General features: G+C 48.0%; 1 protein-coding gene and 1 gene segment (V, D, J or C); one reads left to right on the forward strand and one right to left on the reverse strand.

Moving 5' to 3' along the window:
* Positions 1-25964, reverse strand: part of LOC146336148 (immunoglobulin lambda-1 light chain-like) — an 813229-nt gene that overhangs the window by 717682 nt on the left and 69583 nt on the right.
* Positions 14087-25592, forward strand: LOC146336154 (uncharacterized). Its single transcript, XM_084819533.1, has 4 exons — positions 14087-14203; positions 18910-18975; positions 19678-19756; positions 24846-25592. Exons 1-4 carry the CDS (start codon positions 14087-14089, stop codon positions 24974-24976), a joined length of 393 nt encoding a protein of 130 aa, XP_084675659.1. The 3' UTR covers positions 24977-25592.

The raw sequence follows: 25964 nt of genomic DNA on the forward strand, positions 1-25964 counted from the left end.
GATATAAATGTAAAACTAAATAAACCAATTAACAAATGATTAAGAGAAAAGCACGCTTTGGCCTCAGCCTTTTGGAGAGACTTTGGGCAAGACAACAGAATACACAAGTGATCCTTTGCTCCCGCTGTAGCACAACACTATTGATCTCTCAGCTTTTTCCTATGCCCTGCTAGTTCTTGCAGAATGGGGTGGATATCAGGAGGGAAAGAATATTTGATCTTTCTCCTGCCCACTGATGGAAGAGAACTCCGGCTGAATCTGCACCTTGTGGCATATTCATTCAATCCATCACGTTAACGCTTCGACGCTCTCCCGCATTTATACCTTGTAGCACACACAATGCCACCTGCTCTGGTGTTTTCGATAATGCAGAATATAAAGTGGGAAATGATGCTACAAGAACAGGATAGAGAGTGTGCAATGTACCCCGACAGTCATCAGTGTGCTTCAAATCCAGTGGGGTTCCTGTGCTTACCTTACATATGAGGTGGCTGAGGAGTGTGCATGAGTGTCCTGTCTGTCATTGTACAGTAATCTCTGTGGCAGCCTGTAGCCTCCTCAGCTTCCCACACTTCAGTTAAAGCCATCATGAGGAGGATAGGGATGTTGGAGAATTCCTCCATGGACTCCAGTGAGGCCAGATTCTTTAGAAATCCCCGGAGTCCATGGCGGAACGGAGCAATCCCCCCCCCGCCACCACGCGGAATCCCTCCGGGACGGAATCCCCAGGCAGCGGCGGCAGTGGCGGCAGCTCCAGCAGCTTCCAGCTGCTGCCAGGCTGCGACAGCAAATGGCGGCCACTATGCCAGCAGCCATTTGCATCCCTGCCAAGCGGTGATAGGCTATGTAAGTATCTACATAGCCTATCATGGCAAAAAGGCAGGGATGCAAATGGTGGCTGGCATAGTGGCCAGTGTAGCAGCTGCCATTTGCGGCCGCAGCCCGGCAGCAGCTGGAAGTCTGGTTGTGTCTGGCCCTTGGGATACTGTATTGGGACACAGTTTCCCAAGTGTGGTTGCACCATAGATTTTTATAAGGGCAGTATGATAGTGGCAGTTTTGTTCTCAATTATTTTCCTAATTATGCCTAACATGTTGTTTGAATTTTTTACAGTGGCAGCACACTGGGTTTAGGGATGTATGAAAGTCACTTACCTTTTTGCGGATTCTGTTCATGGGGGGGAGGTGTTCTGTCCCTCCCCCCGGAATCCTCGATGGGGGGGAGGCGATCCGGTCCTCCCCCCTGGAATCCTCAAAGGCCGGCTGTGCTCGCGGTGGCTCCTCAGAGCAGCCAGCCAGACCCAGGCCAGGGCCATCAGCAGCCGGATTTCTGGCCATGGAGGGCTCTGGATAACAACAACAACAACAACAAAAAGCATACCTAAATGGCGGCGGCTACGGCCGCCGCCATTTGCGTTCCTTATTTTTTGCCGTCTTAGTCTAAGTAAATATTGACGTAGGCTAAGATGGCGAAAAATAAGGAACACAAATGGCGGTGGCCGTAGCCACCGCCAGTTGCATGCGAGTTTTTTTTTTTTTTAAACCCAGACGTGATAGGCTACGTCTATAGTCTATAGATGTAGCCTATCACGTCTATGGTGGGGGGGAAAGAAAAAGACTAGACTGCAAATGGCAGCGGCGGCAGCCGGTCTGAAGACCAGCTGCCGCCACCGCCGAAGCCGCTGCTGGAGCCGCTGCCATCCGGAACATCCGCCCCAGGTAAGTCTCGTCCCGGGGGGATCCGCGGGGGGCAGGGGGGGCAGGCCATTCCACTATGGATTTCAGGGGCCGAATGCACTGGCATTTGGCCTCACCAAGATCCATCATGGAATTCTCTGACATCCCTAACTGGGTTGACATCGTCATTGAGCTGTCCACCACAATCCCAAGATTTCTTTCCTGGTCAGTCACTATTAGCTCAGATTCCATCAGGCTATACTTGAAGCTGAGATTTTTTGCCCCAATGTACATCACTTTCTTAAATTGATGGGAGTACCAGACCACCTTACCTGTCTCCTGAGAAACCTGTACAAGGGTCAAGAATCAACAGTAAGAACCAGACATGGAACAACCGATTGGTTCCAAATTGGGAAAGGAGTACGACAAGGCTGCATATTGTCACCCTGCTTATTTAACTTATATGCAGAGTACATCATGAGAAATGCCAGGCTGGATGAATCACAGGTCAGAATTAAGACTGCCAGGAGAATTATCAACAACCTCAGATACGCAGACGACACCACCCTAATGGCAGAATGGAAGAGGATCTAAAGATCCTCTTGTTGAGGGTGAAAGGGGAGAGTGCAAAGGCTGGTTTGAAACTCAACATTAAAAAAATGAAGATCATGGCATCTGGCCCCATCACTTCCTGGCATATAGAAGGGGAAGAAATGGAAGCAGTGACAGATTTTATTTTCTTGGGCTCCAAGATCACCGCAGATGGTGACTGTAGCCATGAAATTAAAAGACGCTTGCTCCTTGGGAGGAAAGCTATGGCAAACCTAGACAGCATAGTAAGAAGCAGAGACATCACCTTGCTGACAAAGGTCTGCATAATCAAAGCTATGCTTTTCCCCGTAGCAACGTATGGCTGTGAGAGCTGGACAATAAGGAAGGCTGAGCACTGAAGAATTGATGCTTTCGAACTGTGGTGCTGGAGAAGACTCTTATGAGTCCCCTGGACTCCAAGGAGGTCAAATCAGTCCATCCAAAGGAAATCAACCCTGAGTGCTCATTGGAAGGACAGATACTGAAGCTCAAGCTCAAATATTTTGGCCACCTAATGCAAAGAGAAAACTCTCTGGAAAAGACCCTGATGCTGGGAAGATGGCAAAATGAGAAGGGGACAGCAGAGGATGAGATGGCTAGATAGCATCACCGATGCAATGAATATGAACCTGAGCACACTCCGGGAGAGAACACAGGACAGGAAGGCCTGGAATGCTATGGTCCATGGGGTCATGAAGAGTCAGACATGACTTAACGACTGAACAACAACAACAACAACATCACTTTACACTACATTGAACCACATTTGCCATTTAGATGCCCGTTCTCCCAGTTTGGACAGATCCTTCCGGACATCTCTACAATCCTTTTTTGTTGTTGTTTTAACCATCCTTCAGACTTTTAAAAAGTGGGATGCAGTTTTGCCTAAATTGTAGTATGCGTAATTTGAAGAGGAAAGAAATTTGCTAAAATGTATAGTACACATGAGCGAGATCCATACTAGTGTTTTTTATCAGTACTGACGGGTACCAATAACTTTTGGGACAAATTACATACTCTGTACACTGCTTTTTAGCATTATTTGTGAACTTGTATTCAGTTTTATCCAAAATACCACGTCGGATGTCAATGTGTGCTACGAGGCATCAATGTGCAAAAAGGATATAGCACCACCACAATGGGATTGTATGAATATAACACGAGGTGTAGATCTGGCCATAGCTCCTGCTCTGTGGTTAGCAGCATCTCCAACATGGTGTTCCATACTGGGGCTACCAATGACACAGGGAAATTTTTTCTCCCCTCCTCTCCCTGTGCTACAGCTCTGATCCAAATCCAACCCCTGTGGCTGCTTTGGCAATAGGAAAGTGGTGTTGGGATCAGCAAACAAAGAACTGCAGCATACCATGTGTTTTAGCTCACAGGCTTTGAGGCATGCTCAATTATAACTGGCAAAAAGAGGACAAAAGCAAACACTGATCAGGGTAATGTCCACCACCACCACCCAATATCCAGACCACCGCCCTCACACCCAGAGGCAATGACCAAGTCGAGGGTATGCCCTGCCCTGTGTATTGGGCCAGTGACAAACAGAGACAGCCCCATGGCTGTCATGGAGGACATGAAGTCCCGAGCTGGTCCTGTTAAGGTAGCGTTAGTATGGATGTTGAAGTCTCCCAGAACCAGAGTCCTAGGGGCTTTCCAACACCACATCTGAGACCACCTCAGCCAGCTCAGTCAGGGAATCTGTTGGGTAGCAGGGCGGGCGGCACACCAATAGCATCCCAAATTGTCTCTTTGGCTCAACACAAAGTACAGGCCCTCACAGCCTATCCCAGGGTGGAGGGGTTTCCCGGTCAGTGAGACTGAACTTCTATGGATCACAGTGACTCCCCCCACCCTGGCCCTGCAGCCTGGGTTGGTGCTGCACCAAGTAAGCAAGTGGGCTAAGCTGAGTCATGTTTATACCACCCAGGTTGGCTCCATCATCCACGATCATATCATGGATGAGTAAGGTCTTGTTGTGAACCGACCTGGCATTCTCCAACACCACAACCAGGCCAGAGGGTAAAGTAGCCAGTCCACCAGGAACCTGCAAGATGGGGAGGGGATCAGAGAGGGAAATGGTTTGTAGCCATCTGGGTCCCCCATGACTCTGAGGATATTTCCTTCCCTTCACACCGTACCTTCCTTTACCCATGACAACCGCTATGGGGGCACCCACTACCTCCATGTCAGCCTCCTTTCCACCCTGACACATCCTGCATTGTAACCACTCCTCCTTCCCCAGAAATTATCAAGAAAAAGAAAAGACAAAAAGAAGAGAGAAGAAGAGAGGAAGGAAAGAGAGGAATGAAGGAGAAAGAAGGGGGCGGGATGTTTAAGGAACAATGATGACAGGTGGTTGCCACTTGATGACAAGCCACTTAATGACAATGTCACTTGACTTGATGTTAATGTCACTTGATGTCAGCTTGATGTCAAGTCCACTTGATGTCACTTGATGACTATGATGATGAGTGGTTGTCACTTGATGACAAGTGACAATGATGGGTGGTTACACCTCACTCCTAGTTGGAAGGAGTTTGTAGCCTCTTTCTCCTCCCCTCAGTGGGTGGGAGGACCCATATGCCATAAGTTCCCCCACCCAGACTCTCACCCTAGGTCAGAGTCACAGGCTTGTCACTCACAAAGTAACCTGGTAATATTCTTATTCAACAGGGCAGATGCCCCTGCCCATGTGGCCACCCAAGGGGCAGCCCTCTCGGGTGCCACCCCTTTGGGGTCAACCCTGCTGTTGTCAGCCCCACTGCTCATGGCAGGGCTGGCTCTTTATCAGCCTCTTCCCAGAGGGGCACCTGACTTGATGTCAATTTCACTTGATGTCAATGATGTCACTTGATGTCAACTTGATGTCACTTAATGTAAAGTCAACTTGATGTCAACTTGATGTCACTTGATGTCAATGCCACTTGATGTCACTTGTCTTGATGTTACTTGATGACAACGATGACAAGTGGTTGTCATTTGATGACAAGTGACAATGATGGGTGGTTACACCTCACTCCCAATTGGATGGAGCTTGTAGCCTCTTTCTCCTCCCCTGACTTTCACTCGGTGAGCGGGGAAACCCACATGCCATAACTTTCCCCACCCAGGCCCTCACCCTAGGTCAGGGTCACAGGCTTGTCTCTCACACAGGAACCTGGTAACATGCATATTCAACAGGGGAGATGCCCTGCCCATGTGGCAACCCAAAGGGGCAACTCTCTCTGGTGCCGCCCCTTAGGGGTCAACCCTGCCACTCTCAGCACCACTGCTCATGGCAGGGCTGGATCTTTATGAGCCTCTTCCCAGAGCGGGTCCAGTCCCAGGTGAGGCTCTAGCCCACTCCAGCCACAGCACAGCCCTAGGTGCAAACACTCAGGAACAAGCTGCAGATTATAACGGTCCAGCAAAGCAAACAGGCAAGCGGTGCTAAAAGTGAAAAAGAAACAAGGCATTCCTGCTAACAGGCTATAGCAGATGAGGCGAGGCAGAGGGCCAGATGTTTCCTGTAGCCAGCCAGTCCCCCTCTGACAGTAGTTTCTCTGTACTGCCCCCCGGCTGCAATGCACATCTGTCTCAGACAGCCCAGTGTTGCATACAGTAGTTCAGAGGAAGATACCCATGTCCACACATGATCACTATGCAGGAAGGAGCTGAAAGGGCCAGAATATATACATGGGTATACGGAGCATTCTCCTGCTTCACTTCACACTGCAGGCACAGGCAGTTTCTGACCCAACAATTCTCCATAAAGGTGAAAGAGATGACTGCAGTTACGACAGCATTCACAGCAGACACGGTGACATTTCCTTAGCCAAGCGCCACCAAGCCTGGAGCCAAATAACGCAAAAAACATCACTGTCTGATTCTTTGATGTGTCTGCTGTTGTTGCTGAACACCGAGAAGCAGGTCCAGTAAATAACATGGCAACCAAAACATCCTTGTCCTTCTCAGAGATGCAGACATGGAGGGAAGGAAACAACCAGGGTAATTACCAGAGAGGACCTTGAATGAAATGCCGTCTGTCGGGGATGCTCGGACTTGGATTCCTGCATTGAGCAGGGGGTTGGACTCGATGGTCTTATAGGCCCCTCCCAACCCTACTGTTCTATGATTCTGTGATTCTCTGTCACAGAGAGGAAGGCCAGGATCTCTTCTCGATCATCCCAGAGTGCACATGCACACTTGATCAACAACCCCAATGTGAATTACTTTATGTGCACTAGCGCTTATTCACATTAACTGATAGGCATTGGCCTGAATGCACAACTGAACATTGGTGATAATGCACACTTGAGAATTAGCTCAAGTAGAATGATTCTGGTAAAAAAAATATGATTTCATCAATGAGTGGATGTTGGAACAAAAGAGGACTAACAATCCATGAAACAGAGATGTAAAGGATTGACCAAAATCTGGACACCCAAGCTTGGAGCTGAGAAACAGATGAGAGGGGAGGTTGCTTGCTAAATCCTTGTGTGTCTGATTATTGTTGAATACATAGAAACAGGGCAAGTAAATAACACAGCAATCCTATCATCTCTTCTCCCTAAATCCAAAGGTGCAGGTACACAGGGAAGAAAACACCAAAGATAATAATCAGAGAAGACCTTGCAAGTAAAGACCATCACCTGGATATGAAGATGCAAAGCTTCATGATGGGAAGGGAGAAGGATTTAGGACTCCTCTCCCACCAGGCTCTAAATCACTCCCCTCCATTTTATAGCTGCTTAGCAAGGCACACATCCTACACCGAGGATCATGCCCCTGTAGCATGTGATTAGCCCCAGTGAGACTGCACAGACTCAGCTTGGGTGTTCACCAGAATCCACCAAAGGCAAGTGAAACCAATGAGTTGCAAGAGGTTTTTGTCCCAGTTCCCCATCTGCGTGTACCACTGTGTGCTGGTCGCTGCCATAAGCTAAACAGTAATAATCAGCCTCATCTTCTGCTTGAACACTGGAGATGGTCAAGGTGGCAGAGTTGGCGGAGCTGTCAAGGGAACCCGAGAATCGCCCCGGGGTCCCTGAAGCTCTAACACTGTCCTGGTATATGAGCAGTGTTGGAGCACTGCTGGGTCTCTGTTGGTACCAGGAGTTCCAAGCACTGCTTATGCCTCCACTGCTTCTTCTGCAGGAGATCTTGACTGTTCCTCCAATGGAGGCTGAGACGGAGGGCGGCTGAGTCATCGTGAACTGCGCAGCACAACCTGGAAACAGAGTCAGTAGCAGAAAATAAGTGGAATCAAAGGACCACAAAGAAAAGACCCTCAGTGTTGCCACTACAAGGGAAAAACGGGACATAGGAAAATGTTTCTCCTTAGGCTTTTCTAAGCCCCCATCTTACCCCAACAATAAGCGAGAAGCACAATGAGCATCAAGGGGCTGGCCATGGTGAGGAATTCACAGCCTCCTGGACAAAGAGGTTTCTGTGAGAAGCCCTTTTAAATTCACCGGTACAGGAAGTGTCCCTGGATGCAAATATATTCAACATTCATTGGCTGCCACAGGCCACTGATTTCCCTTCTGAGCTCGTAAGGGGATTCCTCTAAACTGCTCAGAACCATGAGTTACGCAGCTTCAGAGAGGAAACTCTTGGGCACACAGTCCTATGAGAATCCTCTGAAAATGACCAGCCAAGACTTCTACACAAATCAGTTCTGACACCCAGAAACCTCAAATTTGCTGTGAAAGGGAAGGAAATCCATCACATCTGTACTTCTGTTTGGAAGTCTTTCACTTGCAGAATTTCGGTTCTGCAAGCAGGGATGTGCGGCTTGAATAGGAAGAAGGGATATCAGGAGCTGTCTAAGGCTGACTCAGTACATTTGTCGCTCTAGCACGGAATCGTTTTCTAGGACCGGCAGCAGTTCTCCACGGTCTCTTTCCCAGCCCTACCTGGAGATCCTGGGGATTGAACATGGCCAGGATACATTTTGCCTGCAATCCATGTGCTCTGTGACTGAACTGCGGTCCTCATAGGTGAATCCAAAGGGATGTATGGAGGACAGGGGCTCAATTTGTATATTAATGCAGGAGAAATAGGACAGAGCAGTGATGCAGAAATCATCTGGTGCACCCTTTCCCTGCTCTTAATTCTTGTCTGTACATTACTTTGCAGTCGACTTTTCTCAGAGCAGCATAGGATTTCTTGTACATGTGCTGCCCAAATGCCACCCACAACTCCACTCTATTTCATCCACTGTGCCAGCATGTAATTGTCGGCAGAACTGCCCAGGTGCCACATTCTTCCACTGGCATGCCAGATGTGTTCTACAGGTGTATCTTTGGTGGCAACCACACATCAGCATGTGGAGGGACCTTCTGCCCAATCTTGGAGCAACCTTGGCTGCTGCATCTTCAGTACATCTTAGCTGGTACATCTTCAGTATTGCCCCCTTAGGGCGCAATCCTATTCAGAGAGGTGTCCACCTCCAGAACCGGAGGTGACTGACTATCCAACGCAGGGCAGGAGAAGCATGGAGGGGATCGTTCCCTTTGTGCTTCTCCTGCCCTGCATTTTTGGCTAGACAGCCGACTGCAGCCATCTAACCAGGGGAGGGCAGCACTGGGGAGGAGGCTGCTGTACGACACATGGGATGTGTCTTACAGGCATTTCCACCCTCCCTGCCCTGGTACGCCCTCCGGGAATGCTCCCTTTTGGCCGCTCCGCACTCCTCTTGCGAGCACAGTGGATGGGGCTGTTCTGCGCTGCACAGACAAAGAAGCTTTGTGGCATGTGAGCTCTCTTCAGTGAGGAACATGAAGGCTCAGGAAGAACGTGCAGGGATGCTATGCATTCTGCTGCTTCACTTCACACCCCAGGTCCACTGTGTGACTGACCGGAGGTGACTGACTATCCAACGCAGGGCAGGAGAAGCATGGAGGGGATCGATCCCTGTGTGCTTCTCCTGCCCTGCAGTTTCGGCTAGTCAGACAATTGTGGCCATCTAGCCAGGGGAGGGCAGCACGGGGGAGGAGGCTGCTGTATGATACATTGGGTATGTCCTACATGCATTTCCACCCTCCCCACCCAAGTACGCCATCTGGAAATGCCCCTTTTCAGCTGCTCTGCACTCCTCCTGCGATCATGGAGGATGGGGCTGCCTCTGATGCAGCGCAGAAGTTGGGGGAGGTCAGTTTCCTGGAAAAACAGATATCCTATGCCCGTCTAGCCGCTGTCTAGTGGCCATAAGATTGGTCCTTACTGCTCTAGCTTCACTAATCAGCTCCAAAGAACACGCAATACACATCTCTCTAAGTCAGCCCAGTCTCCTGGCTCTGTACCTACACAGACAAAGAAGTTTTGTGGCACGTGAGCTCTGTTCAGTCAGGAACACGAAGGCTCAGGAAGAACATGCAGGGATGCTACACATTCTGCTGCTTCACTTCACACCCCAGGTCCACTGTATGCTGGTGGTGGTCATACAATTTTGCCAGATATGGACTGAATCCTCCTGCCGAAGGATAAAGCCAGGATAACCAGCCTCACAGACAAAGCAAAGTGGGTTAGAATAGAATGCCGACAGCACCATTTTGGTAATGGCAAGCATGTTTGATTGGTATGATTTTTCAATGTAAAGTTTTCTTTCATTTTCTTTAACACTGTAAAACACCAGGGATGAGGGGTGGGGGGACAGAGAGAGAGAGAGAGAGAGAGAGAGGAAAGGTACAGTATAGGTTTATCAAAAATGATATAGTACAAGGTGAACTGTTTGATTTGCTGTTTTTTCCCTATTTCTTGAGAGTTTCCTATTCATGTTTATGATTTGCTGCTGGCTCTGTGCAAATGAAGCAGTGACCAAATGGGAGGTTTGCACAAATCTCCCCAACTTTGTGCAAACTCCCCAAATTTGTGCACATCTTCTCAAACAGATACAGACACAGAGGGGGGGGGGAGGGAGGGAGAAAGTTTAGCCATTACTAGTAGCTTGTTACTGGATAGTGGCTTTCTTCACACAGAGGTTTTTCCCTGAGATTGAGATTGCTCCCTCATGGAAGTATGCAGGCTCTGTACATGATGCCATGACCCTCAAGTGCGACCCCCAGACTAAATGCCATTTGTTCCATTTTAAAATAGATCGCATAGAATGTGCTCTCAAATTACCCTGTTTTGTTCTGCTTGAGTTCCCTCTGTGAAAAGAGGAAAAGCAGCAAGAATAGGGGAGAGATGAAGGAAAGATAATGGAAGACTCAGATACAGGCAGAAGGAGGGGGAAAGGAGAGGGGGAAAGGAAGCATGTGAAAAAGGGAGTCACTGTGATCTTGCATTTAAAATGGAAGCAGAAAGCCCTGTTTTAAAGGCAGGATTTTAGGCTGCTGTAGAGATGCCCAGTGTGAAAACCTGCATATCTCTGAGAGGTTCATTGCCCAAGACGTCAGAATAAGCGGGCTTGTGCTTCCAAGACTGGATGACTCCATTTCCTCCTATGCCCTGCTGGTTCTTGCCAAGAGGGTGGAAATCCGTGGGATTGGGGTGGAAGGGCATATTTTATCTCCCTTCCCTCACTAATGGAAGAATAATTCGTCCATCCCAATGCAAGAGATGGGGGAGTTATATTTAAATGTACTCTTTGGCATGCCTAAATGTTTTTCTGATGCAGGCTGGGGGGTGGGGGAATCCCTGGGATTCTCAACCACTCCCGAACCTGCCTCTGGCATGCTCCCAGAATGCTCAGTTTCCTATGATGTTTCTTTTTGAGGAGCGGCACCACCAGGGAAGACTCCAACACATGATCTGGGATGGCATCACCCCTGGGGCTGGTACCATAGAACGTAAAGCGAGGACTTGGTCCAGAACACAGTTCAAACCATGGGAAGTAGCCCAGTTGCCACCACTGCCTCCAGAGCAGGAGTGGTTAACTGTTTGCCCTGGAGGCACATATTCAGAAGCAGGCTGACCCACAGCTTGTTGTGTACAGACACCTGTGCAAAACAGGCATAATACGATCTCAGTGCATTTTCTTTGCTCTCAAATAGCATAAAGGCACTATGTTCCTCAGATAAATAAATACAAATAGTTTCATCGTAGTCCACTCAGCCATTGGCAAGTGAATTTGCCACACCCTTCTCTGCAGAGTCCTTGAGAAGCACAAAGCCCTGTAGCCAGGAACCGGAACATGACATTTCTTCCATGTTCAGCATTTCTGAAAACGGATGTGCATCACTGATGAAATAGCCAATGCCAATGCCAGAGATGAAATTGCCAAGCCAATGACCATATAGCAAATTTACATAAAGAGGATCATTCACATGTTGGGAAATGGACTTGATTTGGGCACCATGAAAATGAGGCAGGGGTGGGGAACCCTTCACAATAAAGACCAACAGTGACGACAAAGCTAAGGGTGTATGTTCCACCCCATCCCTTACAAATGCCACAAGAAATACTTTTCACGTTTGGAGATGTCACTTTTGACAATGTGGGATAGATTGCAAAAGAATTGTTCAAAACCAGTCACTTGAATATTGGTTCTATGTTCAAATAATAGACTTGCATATGCGTATCAAAGTGTCACTTGTGGAATGAACTGAAGTCTTTTGCAGTTCCAAACAAGAACTATTGAGCAAATGATTTTATTTTGAGCATGAACCCACTTCCGCGATGGAGTTGGAAAGGGGAAGCCCTCTCACTTATCCACTCTGCACTACTTGTAAGACACATCTGTTCAAGTCAGCCCCAGGTCTCAGTTTTGTGGAACTTGATCTTTGTTCAGTTGTGAACAGGAAGGCTCAGGAAGAGCACCCATGTATGCTCAACGTTCTCTTGCTTTGCTCAACACCACAGGCGCAGTTTGTGCAGGTGGTCATAATAGTTGTCAAATGTGGACCAAAACCTCCCCCTAACGGTTGAATCCAACTTAACAGGCCTCACAAACAATGCATGGTGATTTAGAATAAAATGCTGCTGACAGCACTATCTTGATCAAGTCAAGCATGTTTAATTCCTGTTTTTGTTGGCTTGTTCATGTCTTTGGTTTACAATGTGGCATTTTTGTTGCTGTCATTTTAAAGACAAAAATAGTGGGGTGAAAGGCACAATATAGGTATGCAAAAAGCCATTAGTACAACAAGGTCATGCTGAGCTCTGTATGGGAGCTGAGTTTCTGATTGGATAAGACAATTGACTGGAGCACTCCGACGTTGTTTCTGAAATCCCTCGTGGCAGAGGAATGGCCCCCATGCAAATTTGATCTCCACTCCTTGGCTCTGCTAAAATCAAATGTCACATCACAACTGAGAGTTTGCCAGGCTCTAGCCAAGCCAATGGACACACATCAAATTTACATGAAGAGGACCATTGACATCTTGGGAACAGACCTTGATTTGGGCAGGGTGAACATGAGGCAGAGGGAGCAGAACCCGTCACAATAAAGACCAACCCTGAAGGCAAGAATTAGAATGTATGTTCCTGTATGTATGACAGAAGATTTCTTTCTTTCTTTCTTTCTTTGTTCAAGTTTGGAGATGTCAGTTGCCATTTTCTCCGCAAATTGGTGGATGCAGACATTGCCATACAGGCCTGGGGTGAGTGCAGACAGCTTGGTGAGCGGGGGGGGGGGGGCAGGGATGCAGCAGGTACTGGACCCAAACCTGGACCCCAGTACCTGGGAAACCTTCCCTTGCAATTTCGGGGGGGGGGGCTGTTGTGGAAAACAAAGTAACAGGGCCAGTGACGAGGATGGCAATACCACAGTCCTCTTCCGAGAAACAAGGGTGCAGGTACAGAGGGAAGACAACGTTCAGCCACATAACCAGAGAGGACTTTCAAAAGAAATGCCACCACCTGGATGTTAAGATTCAAAAAATCAACCCAAAAGAATTTACAGGAGTATCCGGGTAAAGATCACCTAAAGAACAAATGGAAAGGGCTGGGAGGGAAAGGTGGAAGGAAGGGAGAAGGATTTAGAACCCCTCTCCCAACAGGCTCTAAATCTCTCCCGCTCCACTTTGTAGCTTTGCAGCAAGAAACACATGCTAAACCAAGGCTCATGCCCGTGTAACATCAAATTAATCCCAGTGAGGCTGTACAAACTCAGCTTGGGTGTCAACCAGATGCAACCAAAGGCGAGTGAAACCAATGAGTTGCAAGAGGTTTTTGTCCCAGTTCCCCATCTGCGTGTACCACTGTGTGCTGGTCGCTGCCATAAGCTGAACAGTAATAATCAGCCTCATCTTCTGCTTCAATATTGGAGATGGTCAAGATGGCAGAGTTGGCAGAGCTGTCAAGGGAACCCGAGAATCGCCCCGGGATCCCTGATGGTCTTTTGGCATCTTCATATATTATCAGTTCCGGAGCACTGCTGGGTCTCTGTTGGTACCAGGAGTTCCAAGCACTGCTTATGCCTCCACTGCTTCTTCTGCAGGAGATCTTGACTGTTCCTCCAATGGAAGCTGAGGCAGAGGACGGCTGAGTCATCGTGAACTGCGCAGCACAACCTGGAAACAAAGTCAGTAGCAGAAAATAAATGGAAACCAAGGACCACCAAGAAAAGACCCTCAGTGTTGGCACTACAGGGGAAAAACAGAATCTAGGGAAATGTTTCTACTTAGGCTTTTCTAAGCCCCCATCTTACCCCAACAGTAAGCGAGAAGCACAATGAGCATCCAGGGGCTGGCCATGGTGAGGAATTCACAGCTTCCTGGAACAAAGAGGTTTCTGGTAACAAGAACTGTGAAAAGCCCTTTTAAATTCACCGAATACTGGAAGTGTCCCTGGATGCAAATAGACTCAATATTCATTGGCTGCCACAGGCCACTGATTTCCCTTCTGAGCTCGTAAGGGGATTCCTCTAAACTCCGTTCAGAACCATGAGTTACACAACTTCAGAAAGGAAACTCTTGGGCACACATTATGAGAATCCTCGGAAAATGACCAGCCAAGACTTCTACATGTATCAGCTCTGTCACCCAGAAATCCCAAATTTGGTGAGAATGGTATATCACGTTTGTACTTCTGTTTGGAATTCTTTCAGTTGCAGAATTTCGGTTTTGCAGGTAGGGTTGAATAGGAAGAAGGGATATAAGTAGCTGACTAAGGCCGACTCAGTACATTTTGTATCTCTAGCACATTTTGTATCTCTAGCACTCAGTACATTTGTATCTCTAGTTTTCAATGGCCAGCCGCCGGTCTCCAAGCCAAGGTCTCTTTCCCAGCCCTGCCTGGAGATGCTGGGGATCAAACCTGGCCAGCCCAGGAGGATACATTTTGCCTACAATGCATGTGCTCTGTGACTGAACTGTGGTCCTCATAGGTGAATGTAAAGGGATGTGTGGAGGACAGGGGCTCAATCTGGATATTAATGCAGGAGAAATAGGACAGAGCACTGATGCATAAATCACTTGGTGCACACTTCCCCTGCTCTTAATCCTTGTCAGTACGTTATTTTGCAGTCGACTTTTCACAGAGCAGCACTGCATGTCTTGTATGTGTGCTGCCCAAATGGCACCCAAGGCTCTGCTCCGTTTCATCCACTGTGCCGGTATGTACAGTCAGGACCAGACAGAAATATTGGAACAAGGATAACTTGCATTCCTTATTTTTGGCCGTCTTAGTCTCCATAAATATTTACGTAGACTATGACGGCGAAAATAAAGGGGAGTGCAAATCGCGTAGCAGGCGCTATTTGCATCCCTTTTTGATTTGCCGTTTTAGCCTATGTAAATATTTACATAGGCTAAAACGGCAAATCAAAAAGGGATGCAAATAGCGCCTGCTACGCTATTTGCACTCCCCTTTATTTTTGCTGTCATAGTCTACGTAAATATTTACGTAGATTAAGATGGCCAAAAATAAGGAACGGAAATGGCGGCGGCCATAGCCGCCGCCATTTGCGTACACAGTTTTTTTTTTCCCCCAGAGCCCTCCGCGGCCGGAAATCCAGCTGCGGACGGCTCTGGCCTGGCTGGGCCTGGCCGGCTGCTCCGCGGAGCTGCCGCGGAGCACAGCCGGCTGTGGAGGATTCCGGGGGGGAGGAACGGATCACCTCCCCCCCTGTCGAGGATTACGGGGGGAAGGACGGAACGCCTCCCCCCACACCATCAACATAATCCGCGGAAAGGTAAGTGACTTTCGTACATCCCTAGACAAAAGTGGGGCACTAACCATTCAGGAAGGACAGCCAGTGGCATACACACACACACACATCGTTGGTGGCTCATAAGTAATGGAACGAATGGCTGACAAGCAGCTGCATGGCCAGGTGTGGCCTGTTTCCTGGGTAACCCATGACCAATCAAGCAGATAAAAGGCCTAGAGGTGGTTCTGAGTGTTACATTTGCATTAGGAACCCCCAACATGAGGTCCAAAGAGGTGTCCATGCGAGTGAAGGAGGCCATCATTAGGCTGAGGAAACAAAATAAACCCATCAGAGAGATAGTAAAAACAGTGGGAGTGGCCAACACAACAGTTTGGAACATCCTGAAAAAGAAGGAATTCACTGGCAAGCTCAGCAACAGCAAAAGGCCTGGAAGACCACAGAAGACAACTAAAGTGGATGACCGCAGAATTCTGCTCATGGTGAAGAGGAACCCTTTCACAACATCTAGCCAGGTCAAGAATGCTCTTGAGGAGGTAGGCGTGTCATTGTCAACATCTACAGTCCAGAGATGGCTTTATGAATGTAAATGCACAGGCTTCACAACAAGGTGCAAACCACTGGTAACGCTCAAGAACAGAAAGGCCAGATTAGCCTTTGCCAGCAAACACCTAAAAAAGCCTGCCCAGTTCTGGAATAAGGTTTTTTGGACTGATGAAACCAAGATTAACTTGTACCAAAATGATGGGAAGAGAAAAGTATGGAGAAGGAAAGGAACAGCTCATGATCCAAAGCATACCACATCATCTGTCAAACATGGTGGAAGAAGTGTTATGGCATGGGCATGTATGGCTGCCAATGGAACTGGGTCACTGGTGTTTATTGATGACCTGACTGCTGATAAAAGCAGCAGGATGAATTTTGAAGTGTATAGGGCTGTACTTTCTGCTCAGATTCAGCCAAATGCTGCCAAACTGATAGGACACTGCTTCATATTGCAGATGGATAATGACCCCAAACATACAGCAAAAGCTACCCAAGAGTTTCTCAAGGCAAAGAAGTGGGATGTTCTTCAATGACCAAGTCAGTCACCTGATCTCAACACAATAGAGCATGCTTTTCACTTACTGAAGACAAGACTGAGGGCAGAAAGACCCACAAACAAGCAGCAGCTGAAGGCAGCTGCAGTAAAAGCCTGGCAAAGCATCTCGAGGGAGGAAATTCAGCACTTGGCCATGTCCATGGGTTCCAGACTTCAGGCAGTCATTGACTGCAAAGGATTTTCATCCAGGTATTAAAGGCGATCCTTAAGTTTGAAATGATGTTGGTTAGTTCCATTACTTATGAGCCACCAACGATGGGGGTGTGTGTATGCCACTAGCTGTACTTCCTGAATGGTTAGTGCCCCACTTTTGTCAAACCCCTTGAATTACAGCTGAAAGTCCTGACTTTGCTCCCATCTGGGTGTGTTTCCTTTCAACTTCAATGTGGTGGTATACAAAGGCCAACTGACAAAACAGTTATCCTTGTTCCAATATTTCTGGCCCTGACTGTAATTGTCAACAGAACTGCCCAGGTGCCACAGTCTTCCACTGGCATACCAGAGGTGTTCCTCTGGTTTATCTTTGGTGGCAACCACACATCAACATGTAGAGTGATCTTCTGCCAAATCTTGTAGCAACCTTAGCTGGAAAATCCTCAATACATCTTACCTGGTACATTTTCAGTATTGCATCCTTAGGGGACAATCCTATTCAGATAGGCAGCTGCCTCCAAACTCAGAAGTGACTGACTATCCAATGCAGTGCAGGAGAAGCATGGAGGGGATAATTTTCATCTAGACAGCCAATTGCAGCTGCCTAGCCAGGGGAGGGCAGCACGAGGGAGGAGGCTGCTGTATGACACACTGGATGTGTCGTACAGGCATTTCTGCCCTCCCCACCCCGGGACACCTTCCAGGAATGTCCCTTTTCTGCCCTTCTGCACTCATCTTGTGAGCACGGAGCACAGGGCTGTTCCACGCTGCGTCAGAGGTTGTGCGGAAGTTCAGGGAGGGTGGTTCTCAGGGAACCGACCTCGGAGCGTGGGCTCTGAGGTCGGTTCCCAGAAAACCAGATATCCTATGGCCAGCTAGCTGCTGTCTAGCAGCCATAGGATTGGTCCATACTGCTCTTGATAAATGAGTTTGGGGAAGGACCATAGCTTCACTAGGGATGTACGAAAGCCCTACCTGGCTCCACTCCATTGCATCCGCGGTTGGGGGGAGGTGCTCCGTCCCTCCGCCCGGAATCCTCCCTGGCCGGCTCCAGTCCTCGGTGGCTCCACAGAGCCGCTGGCTGGGGCTGGCCGCAGCCAGAGTTCCAGCCACAGCCGGGCTGCTGCGGCTGCAAATGGCGGCTGTCGTAACGGCCGCCATTTGCGTCCTTGCAGTAAGCTGTGATAGGATACGTAAGTATTTACGTAGCCTATCATGGCAAAAAGCAGCAATGCAAATGGCGGCCACTACACCATTTGGGTGGCTGCCTTTTGCTGTAATAGAGCCAGTGTGGTGTAGTGGCTAGAGTGCTGGACTGGGAATCGGGAGATCCGGGTTCTAGTCCCCACTCGGCCATGGAAGCTCACTGGGTGACTTTGGGCCAGTCACAGACACTCAGCCCAACCCACCTCACAGGGTTGTTGTTGTGAGGATAAAATGGAGGAAGGAGAAGGATCATGTACGCTGCCTTGAGTTCCTTGGAGGAAAAAAGGCAGGATATAAATAAATAAATAAATAAATAATAGGCTACATAGATACTTATGTAGCCTATGATGGCTTGGCAGGGACGCAAATGGCGGCTGCAGCTAGGGATGTACGAAAGTCACTTACCTTTTGTGGATTATGTTGATGGTGGGGGCGGAGGCGTTCTGTCCCTCCCCCCGGAATCCTTGATGGGGGGGAGGCGATCTGTTCCTCCCCCCCAGAATCCTCCGCGGCCGGCTGTGCTCCACAGCAGCTCCGCGGAGCAGCCAGCCAGCCAGGCCCGGCCAGGCCAGAGCTGTCCACAGCCAGATTTCCGGCCACAGAGGGCTCTGGGGAAAAAAAAAATGCATACGCAAATGGCGGCTGCTACGGCCGCCACCATTTGCGTTCCTTATTTTTGCCATCTTAATCTACATAAATATTTACGTAGACTAAGACGGCGAAAATAAGGGGAACGCAAATAGCGTAGCGGACGCTATTTGCGTTCCCCTTATTTTCGCCGTCTTAGTCTACGTAATTATTTACGTAGACTAAGACGGCCCAAAATAAGGAATGCAAATGGCGGCGGCCATAGCCGCCGCCGTTTGTGTACGCCTTTTTTTTTTTTTTTTTACCCAGACATTTTAGGCTACGTAAAAACTTGCGTAGCCTATCACATCTGTGTAAAAAAAAAACAAAACTGCAAATGACGGTGGTGGCAGCCAGTCGGAAGATCCACCCCAGGTAAGTCTCATCACGTGGGGGATCCGCGGGGGGGTGGGGGGGTGTCAGGCCGTTCTGCCACAGATTTAGGGGGGCCAAATGCACTGGCATTCAGCCTCATCAAGATCCATAGCGGAATTCTCTGCCATCCCTAGCCGCAGCCCAGCAGTAGCCGGAGGACAAGCCAGAGCCGCCGCCGTCAGAGCCGCCGACACAGCCAGGTAGGTCCGTTCCGGGGGAGATTTCGGGGGGTGGCGGGGTGTAGTCCATTCTGCCACAGACTCCAGGGGGGGCAGATTCTAAAGATTCTGGCCTCACTGGAGTCCCTGGAGGAATTCTCCAACATCGCTATGTCTTGGCTGATTTGTCTGAAGAGCTGGTCTGGCCATGGGGAAGCAGATGGGACTAGCAGGCCTTTCTCTCCATTTCAGTGCTTCTGTTGCAAAAGCGCTCAGTCATTGCACCCAATTAAGCTATCTACTAATTCTCAGTTCCATACCCTGGGGAGGAAGAGAGGATGTTTTTGTCCCTATCAGAATGTACCACCATGACACACATCATTGTTCTCCGCCAAGGCAAGACAGTAATCTGCCTCATCTTCAGCCTGGACATTAGGGATGGTTAGTGAACCATTCCAGTATCCCTTCTCCCCGCGTGCTGGTATCATACAACACAAAGCGAGGAGCCTGTCCAGGTTTCTGTTGGTGCCAGCTGAAATGGTTCCATATACCACCAGCCCTTCCAGAGCAGGAGAGCTTAACTGTTTGGCCCGGGGACACACACTGTGACAGAGGCCGAGTTACAGCTAATGGGGAAATGCGTTTTCGGGGGAAATGCTCTTAGTACATTCCCTGTGCTCCCAAACAGTGTAGAAGCACTAGTTAACTCAGAAAAAAGCAAAAAGCTTCTTTGTTGTCCACTAGGACTTCGTAAAGTGGACTCATCACACCCTTACCTGCACAAAAAGTGAGAAGTGCAAAGAAAAACAGAGGCCGGGCTATGGTGAGTTCTCTGCAGGAGTCTGAGTTGCTGATGGGAAAGGAGAATTGGCTGGCTCCCTCCCACATCATTTCTGAAATCCCCAAGCCCCCCCACACCCACACCCACCCCCGTCATGCAAATGACAATGAGGGGGGCTGGCGAACTTTGCATTGGATTCAAGTCACTCTGGATTTCTTTGAATCCAAGCTGCAGGATCCGCAGGGGGCTCGTTTTTCCAAGTCAAGTATATTCCGCAGATGTGCAGACTGGTTTATCGCTCTTGGGAAGGATTTGTGCTAATGCTCTTGCGCAAATGAGCATTAGCCTCAAATCCCCTCCCACCCAAGTGAAAAACCAGTCTGCAAGTTCACAGAATCCACACTTGCAAACTAGCAGAAGTTGAACAAAATTCTGGAAAAAAAATATCCGATTCTATCGATGAGTAGAAAATGGAACGAAAGAAATCTGACAATCCACAACATACAGACAGAACAGATTTAAGAAAATCCATGCATATCTTGCCCGGAAGCAAGGAAGAGGAAAACGAAATCATTTGTCAAAAATACTCACTTGCTAAATGCATGTTTGTGGTTCTTGTCAAGGACATAAGAGCAGGGTCAGTTAAGAATATGGCAATCCTACAACCCTGGGGCCATCTACACAGCACCGCTTTCAACCTTCACTCTGTCGTAACTGCGCAGCATTGCAGCTGCGAATTAGCTTATGCTGCAGTACACCCATGATTTGCTGTGGACTTCTCCAACGGGAAAAGCCGCTGTGCCCTGACACACAGCCGTTGGAGCCAAGTACCCTGCAGCAGTTGCGCTGCTCTCTTTTTTTTTTTTTTACCATTATATTTATATGCGCAGCTGTGCAGGCACGTCAGGGTGGGGGTGCAACACTTCAGGGTTTAGTGGATGTTTTGTATTTTGGGGTATCTTTTGTGTCGGTCCGATCCTTGTTAGGTAAAATGTGGGTAGACTGCTCCTTCATTATCTTGCCAATGGTTTGGCAGTTCTCCGGCCCGAGACCCTTGCAATGGTTCACACAAGTCACGGCATGTGCCCTTGAGAGGTGTTCCTCCCCATCTTTCCAAAATGGTGGCTGGAGCGAAGTTGGTCCTGGACCTTCTGCTCCCCCAACACCCCACCACCACCCAGGCCCTTGTCCACTGACTTCAAAGCAGCTATGGTGAATATACGAAGCTGCAAGGTGTGCGAAGATGTGGTTGAAGGAATGACCATGCTTCTCGGTGCTTCTATAACTGTAACTGTGCAGCCACAAAGGAATGGGGAGGAGTGAAGGGGCATCACAGAGTGACACAAGCACTAGGGACACCTACCACAGGCCTAACACAAAATGTGAAATCGGTTCAGGGGAGAGACAGACAGCTTTCAACTGCGGGAAACCCACAGCAAACCAAAAACATCGCAGCAAAACCAAAACACCTCTTTGGAAATCCGCATTTTGCAGGTGAAAACCCCGGCTTGGCTGTGAAGTGGTAACTACATCCTTTGTCCCAAAGGACCTCCAACTGCAGCAACCCTGGAGTAGATGGCTCGTGTAGATGGGGGGGAGGCTCTTCCTAAATCCAAAGGTGCACATACAGAGAGAAGAAACATCCAGCATAATACCCAGAGAGGACTTTGAAAATAAAGACCGTCACCCAGATATGAAGATGCAAACCCTCAAACTGAACAAATTTACGGAACTGTCCATCTAAAAGACCACCTGGAGAACCAAAGGAAAGTGTTGGGAGGCAAAGATGGAGAGAAGGGGGAAGAACTTAGCACCCTTGACCCACCAGCTTCTACATCACTCTCCATCACTTTTATAACTCTTCATCAAAACACACAAGCTAATTCAAGGGCCATGCCCTGTAATACCTAATTAACTCCCCCCCCCCTCCTGAGACTGTACAAATTTCTCAGATTGGGAGAGGGAATGAGTGGGGTACCACAGGGCTCAGTCCTGGGCCCAGTGCTCTTCAACATTTTTATTAATGACTTGGAGGAGGAGGTGCAGGGAACGCTGATCAGATCTGAAGATGACATAAAATTGGGCGGGATAGCTCATACTTTGGAAGACAGAAACAAAATTCAAAGTGATCTTGACAGATTGGAGCACTGGGCAGAAAAGAATAGAATGACATTTAATAGGGATAAATGCCAAGTTCTGCACCTAGGAAAAAGAAACCAAATGCACAGTTACCAGATGGGGGATACATGGCTCAACAACACTACAAGTGAGAAGGATCTTGGAATTGTTGAAGATCACAAGCTGAATATGAGTCAACAATGTGATGTGGCTGCAAAAAAGGCAAATGTTATTTTGGGCTGCATTCATAGAAGCATCGCTACCAAATCCCGGGAAGTACTAGTTCCCCTCTACTCAGCACTGGTTAGGCCTCATCTGGAGTACTGTGTCCAGTTCTGGGCACCGCACTTTAAGAAGGATGCAGACAAGCTGGAGAGGGTTCAGAGGAGGGCAACAAAGATGATCAGGGGACTGGAAACAAAGCCCTATGAAGAGAGACTGAAAGAATTGAGCATGTTTTGCTTTGAGAAGAGCAGACTGAGGGGAGATCGGATAGCGCTGTTCAAGTACTTGAAAGGTTGTCACAGAGAGGAAGGCCAGGATCTCTTCTCGATCATCCCAAAATGCGGGACACAGAATAATGGGCTCAGGTGACAGGAAGCCAGATTCCAGCTGAACATCAGGAGGAACTTCCTGACAGTTAGAGCAATACAACAATGGAACCCCCCATTCCCTAGGGAGGTGGTGGGCTCTCCCACACTTGAGGCATTCAAGACAGGGCTGGACAGCCATCTGTCAGGGATGCAGTGAGTGGAATCCGAGGATCACAAAGACACCTTGACCCTCAGTGTTGCCACTGAAAGGGCGAAAGAGAAAATAGGAGAAGGAGTCTCATTAGGTTTTTCTAAACCTCCGTCCTACCCCAACAGTAAGCAAGAAGCACAACGAGCATCAAGGGGCTGGCCATGGTGAGGAATTCACAGCTTCCTGGGACAAAGAGTTTTCTGGTTGGAAGAATGGTGAAATGCTCTTTTAGACTTCCCAATACAAGAAATATCCATATATGCAAATATGTTTGATACACATTGGCTGCTACAGATCCCTAATTTCCCTTCTGAGCTACTAAGGGGATGCCCCTCAACTCTGCTCCGAACCATGAGTTGTGAAGCTTCAGAAAGGAAACTCCTGTGCATGCATTCTGATGACAATCACCTGAGAATTGCAATGCCATGCTTCTATACTTATCAGATTGGACCACCGGACATGCCAAATTCTGTACACATTGGAAGAAACTCCACTAGAACAGGGGGCCCCAACATAAGGTCAGGCTGAGGCGCCCATCCAGATATTTTCTTCGGTGCAATAAATAAAGTTATTCCTTTATTCCCTTGTACAGGGGAGAAAAATCTCTGCCTTGCAATGAAATGTCGGGGGGGGGATGTAATGTGCATCCCCTACCATGGACTTTTGGGACAATATTGTCCTTGGCAGGGGTGGACTTTGCCCTCCACCCTCCAGCCAAGTTTTGGCAAGAGCGCTTTGTCTCACCCCATGAAAATGAATGGAGGAAATGAATGGAGAAATGAAGGTTCAGGGGATGGTGAGAGAGAAAGAAACATAGAAAGACAAGCCAGAGAGAGAGAGAGAGAATGAGAGAGGGGGCAGGGATGTCAGACTGGTCATCACACACACAGGGTGCACATTCATGCGCACACTTGAGCACAAACACACAGATAAGGGGTATTCCTAACAATGTTGTGATTGCCTCAACATCCCCACAACAGCAGTCAACCCAGGGCAATTTTTCAAAATGCCAGATAGGCACACATGCCCAAAATGATTGGGGACCCCAGCATTAAAGTAGAGCTTCTTTTAAATATATATATATATATATATATATATATATATATATATATATATAAAATTTAATTTTGACAATATACATAAAATACCGTAAAGAGTAATCAACAAAATCCATCAGATAAAATAAAACTAATAAACAGAAAAATAAGAGAAAGAGAAAAAAAGACACACACACACACAACTCAAGTAGCCAATGAAATCTTAGTACAAAAACATACTCACAAAAAAATAAGTAGGAGTCTTAGGGGGATATTACAAATATAAACGTTATACTTAAAAGAAGGTGTGTGCTTTAAGGAAGCCAAATATTACTTTGGGGACTGAATGTGCGTTACTTTCTTTATTCATATATGCAATAAAAGGAATGGCTTTCGAAAAGAAATTCAGAGGAGGAGAAATTTCGGAGAAATTCTCAGGGTTGAGGTTCTTGTGCTCACCTTACTTGTGAGGTGGCCAAGGAGTGTGCGTGAGTCTCCAGCCTGTCATTGCACAGCCATCTCTGTGGCAGCCTGTAGCCTCCTCAGCTTCCGGCACTTCAGTCAAAGCCTTCATGAGGAAGTCATCAAGAGGCCATTCCTCCCATGGGGCTCTTCCTGTTGCAGGTGGCCAGGGGGAACTGCAGAGCAATGGGAAGATGTGTAAGAGAGAGAAAAAACATGCACAGCACCCTTGGCCACCTCGCAGGGATTAGGTAAGCTCAAAAACCAAAAGAAATTCAGACTTCTGACTCAGAAAAGTGGAAGTCTCACCACAGTGGATGCTGTTGCCTGTTGCCACCTACAGAAGCAGTGCAGTAGACCAAAAACCCTGAGGAAAGAGAAAGAAGCTGTGCTATAACCCCTGCCCATGGTCAGCCCTGTCTGTGAGACACTGCTGGAGAATTTCTCTTCCCCTAGGAGAAATTTGGTGAAATCATCCCCTCAGTTTTTCTGCCCACAAGTAGATTGCAGAATTTTGAGAGGCCATTCGTGCACAGCTCTAGTATCGCACACTTACTGCTCTTGGTAAAGAAGCTTGGGGAAGGGCCGTGGCTTCCCTAATGAGCTCTGCACACCTCGCAATGCACATCTGTCTGTGTCAGCCCTGGGTCCCAGCCTTTGTTCTTGGAGAGACAAAGAAGCTGTGTGGAACTTTCTCTCTATTCAGTTGTGAATAGGATGGCCCAGGCAGAGTGCCTGTGTAGACTGAACAGCCTTCTGCTTCACTACAGGTGCAGTGTTTGCCCGAGGAGACCATATGCTTATGCCAACTGTGGAACAAAAGCTCCCGCTGAAGGCTGAAGACAACATAACAGGCCTCACGAACAGCACATATTGTTTTAGAATAAAGGTATTAATATAGGTCTTCTGCCAACCTAGCAGTTCGAAAGCAAGAAATTGCAAGTAGATAAATAGGCACCGCCTCGGCGGGAAAGGTAACAGCGTTCCGTGTACCTCGGTGTTCAGTCATGCCGGCCACATGACCACGGAAGCATCTTCGGACAGCGCTGGCTCTTTGGCTTAGAAACGGGGATGAGCACCGCACCCTAGAGTCAGACACGACCGGTTGGGGACACCTTTACCTTTTTTTACCTTTATTAATATAGGTATTAAGAAGGATTTAGTATAACAAGGTAAACTATTGTATTTGCTCTTTATTGGCCATTCCTTCAGAGTTTCCTGTTTGTGTTTGTGACTGATGCTCACTTTGCACAAATGGGAAATGTGCACAAATACAGCAGTGTTCTCCTAAAGTGTGCAAATCTCCTCCATCTACTAAACCACCGCTGATTCAGTCTACTGAGCCTGGGTTACAAATTGTTGTGTGCTCACACCTGTGAAAAAAGGGGGGAAATTATCTTAGTACATCCTCTGTGCTCTCAAACCTATAGAGGCCCTAGGTCACTCTGACAGAATAAATACAAATAGCTTCACTGTTGTCCACTCTGATAAATAAATAAATAAATACAAATAGCTTCACTGTTGTCCACTGAAGTGAATTCTTCACACCTTTACTGACACAGTAATTGAGAAGTGCAAAGAAAAACAGAGCCCAGGTTGTGCTGAGCTCTGTATGGGAGCTGGGTTTCTGATTGGTTATGATAATTGACTGGATCTCTCCTACACTGTTTCTTAAATCCGTCATGGCAGAAAAATGGCCCCTTCATGCAAATTTGAACTCATTGACACCACTAAAATGTCACATCACAACTGAGAGTTTGCAAGGCTCTAGCCAAGCCAATGGCCGCACATCAAATTTACATAAAGAGGACCATTCACATCTTGGGGACAGGCCTTGATTTGGGGAGGGTGAACGTGAAGCAGAGGTAGAAGAATGCATCACAATAAAG

This window comes from Heloderma suspectum, chromosome 13 (assembly GCF_057233095.1).
Source record: "Heloderma suspectum isolate Gila_16-S chromosome 13, 16-S_ref, whole genome shotgun sequence".
Taxonomy (NCBI): Eukaryota; Metazoa; Chordata; class Lepidosauria; order Squamata; family Helodermatidae; genus Heloderma; species Heloderma suspectum.

Excerpts from the sequence above, each read along its gene's own strand:
- LOC146336154 (XM_084819533.1), top strand. The coding sequence starts at position 14,087 with ATGAGTTACACAACTTCAGAAAGGAAACTCTTGGGCACACATTATGAG. Across the intron at positions 14,204-18,909 it reads ACCCAGAAATCCCAAATTTG|CCGCAGCCCAGCAGTAGCCG; the intron begins GTGAGAATGGTA and ends TGCCATCCCTAG. Across the intron at positions 18,976-19,677 it reads AGAGCCGCCGACACAGCCAG|GACTTCGTAAAGTGGACTCA; the intron begins GTAGGTCCGTTC and ends GTTGTCCACTAG.